The sequence below is a fragment of the Miniopterus schreibersii genome, assembly GCF_964146895.1.
Source record: "Miniopterus schreibersii genome assembly, chromosome: 22".
NCBI lineage: Eukaryota > Metazoa > Chordata > Mammalia > Chiroptera > Miniopteridae > Miniopterus > Miniopterus schreibersii.
In genome coordinates, this window is record NC_138124.1 from 4,921,402 (window position 1) to 4,932,500 (window position 11,099).

At 59.6% G+C, this 11,099-nt stretch overlaps 1 protein-coding gene across 1 annotated transcript in view; it reads right to left on the reverse strand.

Moving 5' to 3' along the window:
• AGBL1 (AGBL carboxypeptidase 1) overlaps positions 1–11,099 on the reverse strand; it is a gene marked incomplete at its 3' end in the record, with an annotated part of 374,941 nt that overhangs the window by 292,590 nt on the left and 71,252 nt on the right. Inside the window, exon 6 of the mRNA XM_081124548.1 lies at positions 7,187–7,224. Within this exon, the coding sequence (XP_080980674.1) occupies positions 7,187–7,224 (38 nt within the window). The remainder of the gene's footprint in view (positions 1–7,186; positions 7,225–11,099) is intronic.

Sequence of the window (11,099 nt, forward strand, 5' to 3'; positions counted from 1 at the left end):
AGGTGCCCTAATAAACAGAAATTCTCTGCTCACTCCCCGCCTTCCTGCCCACTTCCTTGAATGCTTGCAGGAAACAGTTCCTGAAACATACTCTCAGATGGGATGAGGGATGTGTGTGGACTGTGGGAAGGCAGACGGCATTTAAGTGCTGCCTTTGACCTTGGAGGAGAAGGTCAGGGAGATGCGGGTTATCAGAAAGGTGAGAGGGAGCTGGGGAAAGGTAAGGACAAGATTTGCTGCTGTTTACCGGAGGCAGCCCTCCCAAAAGCTGCTGCTGGGAAGCTCCCCGCCCCCCGTAAGTCTTTTTTAATCATGCTAACCTCCCTGGGAGTGCAACAAATTCCACAGGCTCTTCCAGCACCAGGCTCCACTCACCCTGCCTCCTCCCAACTCCCTTAAATAATGGCTGAGCAAATGCCTCTGAGACCATCTTCTGCTAATTTCCTTCAAGACATGCAAGCTGCTAAGGCTGGGGAGCACAGATAGTGTGGAATAGCAAATATGGCCAAAATTAGATTAAAATAACCTCCTGATAAACAAATTACTCACCTAAAATAAATATCGGACTAGCGCGGCCGAGAAAACTGACAGAACAGCACCACCGCGTGGCAGGAAGAGGAACTACATGGGCTGCTCTCTAGTCAGCCCCCCAACTACCGGGCCTGACAAAGGGGGCAGGGAAGGGAGACACGGGGGATACATAGTATTCTCTTAGCTTACACTTTTGAAGATATTCTATGTACTTATGCAAAAGACAAAAATATTTGGTAGAGAGGTGAGAACTTTAAGCCGGGCGGGGGGGGGGGGGAGTCATGTTCCAAGTTGAGGGTGGCGGGCACAATCGGAAACTATGATTCTTCGCGGCCCTGTTCCCTCGCTCTCCGTCACCTAGCCCATCACTCATCAGCCTCATCTGATGCTGCCCCCCGCCTCCCGGCACAGACTGGGGCCCTCGAATGGCCACCTGGCAGAGGGGGGCACCTCCTGCTGGGTCCCATTCAGATGCTTATATGGGGTGGACCTCATAATGCTCTTTTCTAAAGAACGAAACGACAGACGCTCCCACCCCTGAATCCTTCTAATACTTAGAAAGTACTTATTTAGCTTCCTTTCAGCTTTTGGTTTAGCTTCTTTAGGAAAAAACAAAAAAAAACCCTAATCCTCGTTCATCTATTCTTGGTACGCACAGGGCTCAGGTCCCAGAGACCCAGAGACCGGCAGGTCAACTCTGCCGTCCACAAGCTGTGCGCATTTCTTAGGCTTTCCACACCTCAGTTTCCCCACCTGTAAAATGGGGACTGCACTGCCTCCTCGATAAGACTGAATGCACATGCGGCGGGGGACATGCTCAGAGCTCAACAAACAGCAGGGGCAGTGCTGTCACTTCAGCCCCCCAGTGACGGACGTGGCTTCCTATTCCGCATTGACACAAAGCCGATCACAGCGGTCCACCCCGGTGTGACAAACGCAAAAATCTATTGATGTTATCTGGAGCAGACTTTCGGCTCATCCCGGGAACAGACGGCAAGCTCCTCCAGAAGTGGTGGAAGACGAAGAGTCGTCGGGCCCCTCTTCACACCCTGGTTTGAGCCTTTCCAGGGGCAGGAACTGGGCTGGCCTCTTCGAGGAGGCACAGGGAAAGCAACCGTGTGAGGCTGAAGTCTGGAAACGGCGACCCCTCCGTAGTCCACAATCACGTGTCAGGAGTTCCCGTGGGCACAACCCAATGGGAGGTGTGGAGACCTCTGGTAGGGACCCCCGCCCTCGGGAGCTGCACCCAGTAGGAAAAACACGTATGTGCAAACACAGAAATGCATACACACATGCATGCATGTATGCAAAACTCAAAGCAGCCCTGATTGCAGTATGGTTAGTTCTGAGAAGCATAAATGTAGGGTTAGTTCTGTGAAAAGGTTTGACAGGGAACCTAATGCTGAGCAGAGATGGGGTGGGGGTTGTTCAGAGAGAGCCCATCAGAGATATTTATGCCGGGACTAAAAGAAGGAGACGGTGTCAGCTGGACAGGACACCTTCAGAGACATGGGTGGGTCGTTCCCTCTCTCTGACCCTGTTTCCTCATGTGAAAATGAGGAGGGGGTGGTTGCGATCAATAGTTTTCTGGGATCTAGACAACGGTATTGTATTATGATCATCAAACCTGCTAAGAGACTGGATCTTAATTATTCCAGCCACTGAGAAGTGATAATTATGTGACGTGATAAAGGTGCTAATTATCACCACAATGGCAATTGTATCGCAATTTATAACTGTATCAAAGCAACACGAGTTAAGTTTATACAATGTTACATGTCAAATATGTTTCAATTTTTTAAAAAGATCAATAGTTTTCTAGGTTCTCAGGAGGCCTATATTTTTGTGACTGTCTCAGAGGCCACCTTGCAGGAAAATCGATGGGAGCTGGACAGTGCTCTGAGCTCTCTATTAAAAGTAAAAAAAAAAAAAAAAAAGGAAGTTTGAAAACCACTGCACTAAGCAACCTCGCAGGTCTTTTATAGTCTGACTGCATGGCCCTCACCTGGAAACTGAAGGGAAAGGGAAACACAGAACCGGAGGGCCCCATGCTTGTGAGGCAGAGCCCCTGAGCCAAGAGGACGGACCCCAGGCCCCGTGGGCCGCCAGCGTGCACACGCGTGTCCCGTGAACCCTGCACTGACCCATGCTACTGCGTATGGTCATGAGATCTTAGGAATCACAGTGCCAACCGCCCTAAAACTTAGCTCGCCATTCTGAGAACCCCTCAGAGCTCCCAGGGTTCCTACCAAAGTCTCACGTGGGGCATTTGGGAAACAGCCTCGTCTTTGACGTTTTGTAGCAGAGCAAGTATCCGGCCATCAGGCCTCCCCTCCGGCTGATCACCAGGCCGCAGCAGACAACCCAGAGGGCGGGAGGGAGCGTGTACACGGCCACGGCTCCGGGCACGAGACTTCTGCGGCCACAGGCTGACGGCTGTCCGAGCGCCAGCCGGAGCGTTAGCCCAGATCAGCGAGAGGCCTCGCCTTCCTGCCCAACTCCCCATTAGCTCTCTCGCATCTGTCTCCCCCCTTTCTCCTGTCTCCCTTCCCTGGACTAACTTACTTTCCCATTAACACTCTCCTTCTCCTTGCGCCAACTTCTGCAAACTTCCAGACTCCTCTAAATGCTAATTACTGAAGTGGAGACCGGTCTGAGATAAACCCATCATCTCCTTGTTGAGATTTAGGACCCGAACCTGAACCCAAACCGGGATGGGGGGGGGGTTTCAGGTGTTCCCTTGTTGCAAGACTGTGACCTCTAAATCTGGGCAGCAAGGTCGAGGCATTATTGGAAGATTCATCCCAGGAGCCCGTGCAAATCAGGCATAATCTCGTCGCCGCTGCTGGCGCATGTTCATTCAAGTGCCTTTTCCAGGGCCGCAATTTTTCAAACCTGTGTTTGTACCTAATGCTCATGGGAGGGGTGTTAGGGGGTGAATAGAGATGGGGAGGTGACGGAGACCATGGTAGAGGAGGGAGAGATGGGGAGAGAGAGGGAGGGAGGGAGAGATACAGGTGAAGGAGGGGGAGGCGGAGTGGAGGCTGAGAGCAGGACGCATGTTGTTTTGGTTTTATCAGAGAAAAGAATGGCTTGTAGTATTTCTTAAGCAAAGCTTTAAGTTTTGCTAATAAAAAGCTAAACGTTTTTGCAGAGGTTAAAGCGTAAAACGGGCAAAACTTTCGATACAGGGGACTTGAGGAAGATTTGGGGACGAGCGAGCAGAGAGGGGCCGTGGGTGCCATACAGAGGCACGGGGTCCGGACACGACCGTTTGGACCCGCGTGCGCACAGGAAGGATCCTCGACTGAGCAACGATGCTTAATTTCTAAGATCCTTAATTGCGGAGACAACCGGACAAGAGGCCTAGGGTCTCCAGGCTTACTGCGGCTGCTACTGCTCGGGAAAGGAAGCGACGGGAGACGTCCGGGATTCGTTTCCCTCGCCGGCGTCTCGTGCAGTAGCTGCCCGACGGAAGGCAGAGCTGAAGGAACATAAAATCGACCCAGGGCAGCCCAGGCGCTCTTTCCCGCGGAGTTATCGGTGCGGGTGGGCTCCAGCCTCCCAGATCCCAGGCCTGCTTTCCCTGTTGCTGACGAGAGATGCCTCCAGCCACCCACGACCCAATAGGGCCCCGCTGACCTCAGGTCCCCAAGCCCAGCCATGCTATCGTCTCAGGAACAGGCTGTCCCCAAGCGCGTAGATAACGTCCCTTCTGCCTTTATTTGGACCTGGGAATGCTCTCCTCTGGCGATGCAATTACAGAGCCTACTCCAACGGCCACCCAAACACTGACACGCAAAGCGGCAAAGCCCGGAGAAGCCACCGGCTGAGGGGCCGGTGCCTCGGGAGCCAGAGGCTCTGGAAGCGTTCCTGCACGTCAGAGCCCGGCGGGGAGGTCCGGGTTTTAGACAGAAACTGACGTCCCGCGTTCAGGATCAGCTGACACGACTCAGCTGGGCTGCAAGCTGACGCTCTGTCAGCTCCTGGCTTCGCCTGAAGACACCAGCGGGTCGCGAGAGAGCCCATCCCCCCCGGGCAACCCCAGCCTCAGCGGGCGGTGCCATCGGCTCCCAGGCCCCCTTCCGGGCAGTACTTTGGGAAGGCTGGCAGGACAGAGTCGGCACCGTTACTGCTCCGCCCAAGTCCGCGGCAGGCCCTGCCGGGGAAGCTGGGCCGCCTTTCCTGCTGAGCTCAGCTCGGGTCTCAGAACCCTTCTCCCCAGGGCTGGGACTTGGCACGTGCAGGAAACCCGTTCCCGCTCCCTGCTCCGCGACCTTCCAGCTCCCCGAACCTGCCTCCCTCCCGCGTGACTCCTGCATTTCGTAACAACTTTCGGCCACGGGGGCTGTTTAGTCCACAGGAGTGCCGGGGAATTTAGGATCAATTACGCAAGAAGGCCGTGCATTTCTACATCATGCCAATGAAGGAACCTGGGGCGGGGCCGTCTGAAACCCTGACTGAGCACAGCTCACGTATGTGGTCAAACGCGCACCCGTGATCCCCCGCGGGCGGCGGCTTCGATCCCCCAGGGCCCCTGGGCAGTGGCTACAGACCCCTGTGCTCATGACAACCGGCACCTGCTGCTCAACAGCCTGGAAGGCACAGTCCAGGCCTCACCAACCAGGATCCAGCCCAACACACAGGGGCGTCAAGGCTGAGGAACTCTAGGAAGCACTGAGGCTCAGTATTTAGTGGTAGAAAAAAAAGAAAATCAGAAAACCTGTCATCCAAATGTCTCGTGTTATAAAGAATTTAAGGCCCGGGCACGGGTCTGCAGGGACAGCTCAGCAGAATCAGCCAATCACCCCCACGCCTCCTCCGGCGGGACGACGGGCCTGCCCTGTGTGCCGGGCACGGCAGGCCTCCGCCCCCAACGGCCCGCGGCAGAGTGAAATCGAGGTTAGGACGACGAGGGTCAGGATTATTGATTCTGCGCGTGGGCTCCCGGCCTCAGGGCATAACCGGGTGATATTTTCACACAGGTAAATATTAGAAATCCTTCATTCATACAAAAGTTTAGTCGACAAATATTTATTTCCGGCTTCTGATGGCGCCGATGCCAAGTCCCACAAGATCAGCAAAGATGACCCTTTCCCTGGGAGAGGTGGGCAGCGGGGTCATCGACGCTGGGGGGGCCCACGGGAGCCTAGAGGGGTGTCCAGCCCGGACGCGGGAGCTGGGGGAAGTTTTCTCAGAGGAAGTGACGCCTGAGCCGAGCTCTGAAGGGACAGCAGACGTCAGAGCCCGCGCAGCTGGGCCCCTAGCGCCGCGGCTGTTTGCTCAAAACCTGCGAACTCTTTGGGCCTGAGCCCGTCGGTATCCCCACCGGCCGCTGGCCTCTCAGGCCCCGTGAACCACGTGCCAGACGGAAGCGGTTCACGGCCGGCAGGCGACTGCTTTCGGGTTTTCCCACACGGGAGGAAGGCGTGTTGTGAATCCTGAGGAAGCCGTGTGGCCGCCTTGAAATAGCGGAGCCTCCACAGCCAGGCCCGGCCGGGGGAGCGGGGGAAGCGGGGCCTTCACGCCCGGCGCCCCGCCTCCTCGGCGCCCGCAGCCCAAGAACTCCCCCACCCGCTGCACCTGGAGCAGTAACGGGGTGCAGGGGGGGGGACACTGAGAACCCAGACGCCAGACCTGCGGCAAGTCCCGTCGAGGAGAAACTGCTCTCTCCCCGTGACCGCCAGGCGACACTTTTCCACCCCGTCCCATCTCGAAGGCTTAATTCTTCACCCTGGACGCCCCCCAACCTTCTCGAGGCCCCTTCTCTGCGCCCGCAGGTCCGAAGGCCCTGGGAAGCCGCGTGCGTTGTACCAAATAAACTCAAGCTTCACTGTTTCCCCCCGTCGGCGCCGGGGGATATGGATCTTTCCTGGGCTCCGAGTTGTCAGAGACGCACGGTTGGGGGAAGAAGGTGTTTTTATTTATTTTTTTTACTTATAAGTTTTATTAAAGTTCACTTCTTACCCACAGGCCTTGAGCTCCCTATAGAGAAACAAATATTACAACTGAAGCAGCTGGTTTCCAAGCTGCCAAATTAAAACAGATGAAGAGGTAAAGGGGGGGAATAAAAACATTAAGCGAGGGCCTCTCCCCCCAAGCGCGCCCGGTGCCCTCGATTAAGCCGCACGCGGGAGGCTGGCTCCCGACGTAATCAGACCGGGGCTACCAGGCGAGGGAAAAAACCCTCGAATTATTCAGACCCCTGCCCCCCTCCCCGTGGCTATTCTCTTGCAGTGACTCAAACAGCCAAGAAAAGAGCCAACCTTTCAATAGGAGCGTTGCCAGCAGCCCCGCCCTTGGAGCAACTCACACCCCACCTGCCCCCAGGACAGCCGCCAGGAACCCCGTCTCCCCGCCGGCCTGGCCGTCGCTCCCCAGGACAGTCCCGCCGGGACCTGGAGCTCATCCCAGCAGGACCCACGGTCCCGTCCGTCAGCAGGAGCTGGGGGGCTCCAGGCCCCCCGCAGGCAACGCGCTCGCTTTAGAACCAGCCAGGCCGGGCACACCCGGGGGGGACACGAGCTCCGCAGCCCGAGCTTGGAGCGGCCCCACCTTTCTCCATCGCACCCAGAGGACCCCCGAGGGGCGGAGGGAGAAGGGCGCCTCCCGCTGAACCCGGGGCAGGAAGAACCGCGCTTCGGGGGGTGCTTACTGGATTTCAGCAACGCCGCCAGGACCTCCGTGGCCGCCCTGCGGGGGGAGAGAGAAGAGGGGGAGTCAGTGCTCGGCGGGCGGCCTCCCGTCAGACCGCGGACCCCACAGCCGCGGGCTCAGGGGCAGGCACGCGACGGCCCTCCCGCCCGCGGGCCACGCGAGAGGCGTCGGCGCAGAGGCCGCCCCGCGGGGAGGGCGCACCCGGCGAGCGGGTCGCGGGGGCCAGGGCTCTGGATTCATCCCGGGAGCCCCGGGGGTTCCGGAGGACGGGGCGCGAGGGGTGGGACCCGGAGGCGGGGCGAGTGCCGCCTGCAGTGAGCGCTTCTGGGGACCCCCCCCCGCCCCCTGGACCACGGACGGGAAACACGCGGCTTGGAAAGAGGCCGGTCCCTTAGGGCGGAAAATGGGGATGCCGTGTTTCCCGCCATCCTGTTTCCTTCCACGGAGGCGGCTCCCAGTCTTTGCAGCCGTGACAGGCGCCGGGAGCAAAAACGCCCTCGGTCCACCCCGAGCGGCCCGAGCGGCCTTCCTGTCTGCTCCCCGAGCCCGGGAAGGTCAGCAAAGGCCCGCTCGCCGGGCAGGAGAAAACCGCAAGGCGCCTGAGGGCGCCAGGGTGTGACGGCCTGATTCCGGATGAAAGTATACATGTGTGTACACGCACACGCATGCACACACGCATGCACACACGCATGCACACGCAAGGCTGGGTGACCTAGAAAAATGGGTGACAAATGGGTCTCGCTGATCATCAATGTCAAGGGCGAGGGGAAAACAGAAACGGAAGCGGAGACGGTGGAAGAACGCCGGGAACACACGGCACAAAGGTCGAACCAGATTCTGCCCCCAGCGTGGAACTTGTTGCTGTTTTTCTGGGGAAAAAATACAAGCGCTCACCCCTTGCCCCTCAGCGCTATCCAGGTTACTGTCAGTCAGCTTGGGGGGGCCTCGTCACCACGGGAAGTTTTAATAAGAGAAACGGGCACCCGGACCACAGACGGGTCTGTCGCTAACACTCAGCAGGGAGTGTGACCCGGGGGGGCGAGGACGGGGCCGGGGCTGCGATCGGGCTGGGAGGATGTCGGGGGGCAAGGACGGGAGCGGGGGCTGCGGTCGGGCTGGGACGACCTCGGGGGGCGAGGACGGGAGCTGGGGGGCTGCGATGGGGCTGGGACGACCTCGGGGGCGAGGACGGGAGCTGGGGGGCTGCGATGGGGCTGGGACGACCTCGGGGGCGAGGACGGGGCCGGGGCTGCGATCGGGCTGGGACGACCTCGGGGGCGAGGACGGGAGCTGGGGGGCTGCGGTCGGGCTGGGACGACCTCGGGGGCGAGGACGGGGCCGGGGCTGCGATCGGGCTGGGACGACCTCGGGGGCGAGGACGGGAGCTGGGGGGCTGCGGTCGGGCTGGGACGACCTCGGGGGGCGAGGACGGGAGCCGGGGCTGCGATCGGGCTGGGACGACCTCGGGGGGCGAGGACGGGGCCGGGGCTGCGATCGGGCTGGGACGACCTCGGGGGCGAGGACGGGAGCCGGGGCTGCGATCGGGCTGGGACGACCTCGGGGGGCGAGGACGGGAGCCGGGGCTGCGATCGGGCTGGGACGACCTCGGGGGGCGAGGACGGGAGCCGGGGCTGCGATCGGGCTGGGACGGCCTCGGGGGGCGAGGACGGGAGCCGGGGGGCTGCGATCGGGCTGGGACGACCTCGGGGGGCGAGGACGGGAGCCGGGGCTGCGATCGGGCTGGGACGACCTCGGGGGCGAGGACGGGAGCTGGGGGGCTGCGGTCGGGCTGGGACGACCTCGGGGGCGAGGACGGGAGCCGGGGGGCTGCGATCGGGCTGGGACGGCCTCGGGGGGCGAGGACGGGAGCCGGGGGGCTGCGATCGGGCTGGGACGACCTCGGGGGGCGAGGACGGGGCCGGGGCTGCGATCGGGCTGGGAGGACCTCGGGGGGCGAGGACGGGGCCGGGGCTGCGATCGGGCTGGGACGGCCTCGGGGGGCGAGGACGGGAGCGGGGGCTGCGATGGGGCTGGGACGGCCTCGGGGGGCGAGGACGGGAGCCGGGGCTGCGATGGGGCTGGGACGACCTCGGGGGGCGAGGACGGGAGCCGGGGGGCTGCGATCGGGCTGGGACGGCCTCGCCCCCCGGCTGGTAATAAGCAGCGACTCAGCGAGGAAAACCGTCTCCGAGCTTCGTCCACACCCGTGGCCAACGGCGTCAGGACCAAGGACTCCGACGAAAGCTTCTGAGGAGCCCGGAGCCCGGACGGGGAAGGCGAAGGCTGGACAGGAGGCTGGGAGCGGGGTGGGGGGCCAGTGAGTCCTCACACACAGGGGGGCCTCTTTCCGCACGGCGGTGTGACCCCGAGTTAGCAACTGAGACAAAAATTACCCTTGAGTCTCCCTACGTTATTCATGGGGTTCAGTGTCCGTGGCTGTGGGCCTGTGACGCGTCTGTCAGCGTGTGGCGGCCGGCGTGTAACCGCACGTATGTGCCAGACAGACGTCGCCGAATGGCTGCCGCTGTTGCGGGAGCAGAAGAGCTGGTGCGTCACACATTTAGCGAAATCCTCTCGCGTTAAACGCACGTGGGAGACGATCCACTCTTGCAATACCCGGGGGCACAAAAGGAAGATGTGACACCCCATCCGGCCGGTCGGCCCAGAGCAGGCGGACGGCTGCTGACGCGGGGAATTCATGAAACGCATCCGATTCTGCTCCAGCTGAAGCGCAAGCAAGGCACAGACGAGTGTAACCGGGCCCCGCACGTGGCACCCAGGCTCGGAGCCCCCGGGCGAAAACCACCAGCGCTTCAAGGGCCGTCATTCACAGAAAGGCAGATACTATATGATTCTGGATCCACCGATGGATGGACGGACAGAAGGAACGAAGCGTGAGAGACGCGGGCCTCCCGTTCAAAGTAAACTGATAACATGAACCCACTTCCCTTCCTCCCAAAACGTCATTAATTTCATCGCGGAAATATAAACGCAAGTCGTTTTATAGCAGCGGAGGTAACAGGAGGGGAAATTCATCGGCCAATCAAAGGTTTTAACAAATTTTTGGAAGACAAGAAATGGGGGGAGTCAACTGACAGGCAAAACAGAGTGGCGGGAGCCACAGCCCGGAAACAGGGCCGGGGGGTCGCCCCGCCAGCCAGAAACCCAGCCGGGCTCCGGGTCAACACCCTACCCAACGCCCCCTTCACCCGAAACACTACAGCTTCTTCTTCGTGCCTAATGTGAAAATACCTTACGCAGAAAAAAATATTTAGGTCGCCTGTTTGGGAAACAATGACCGAGAGGCTATGAAAATATTTTCAACTACAGTTATCACCCAGGTAAGACAGTAACACTGTGACCTTCAAAGGCAAGCACGTTGCTTTAACTGTATCGAGCTCTAATATGTCGACTCTAGATTTACACACAGGCCTGCACCATGAAGCGTCTCCTGGCCCTCAGGTCCAGGGTGAGCTCCTCACTATTTATGGCATCTTGGTACCTTTGGGGTGACCATTAAGTAGTGATTTTCGCACCTGCCTCAGAGCCCTGATGCAATATGAACTCTCCTTAGGGAGGGGGTGTACCCCGGGACCCCCTGCAACACCCAGCACCAAAGCTTTGCACGCGGTAGATCTTAATCAAAACGCACCACAGGTGCCACACGTGGGGGGCAGAGAGCGATTTTTCCAATTACACTGGCCAGCCTCTTTCCTTGAATTCTCAGAAACGGTAGGAAACAGGAACCCTGAGCCTCTGCTGTTTTAAAAGGCGTAAGATGTTACTCCAACCTAACAGAAGGCTCTTCCGTGTTTTGAAAGCGGCGGGGTAGTCCACGGAATCCACTGAGCACGCGCCACGTGGCGGGCTCGGTGCCACGCCCCGACGTCCCCACGTCACGGTTTTTCACA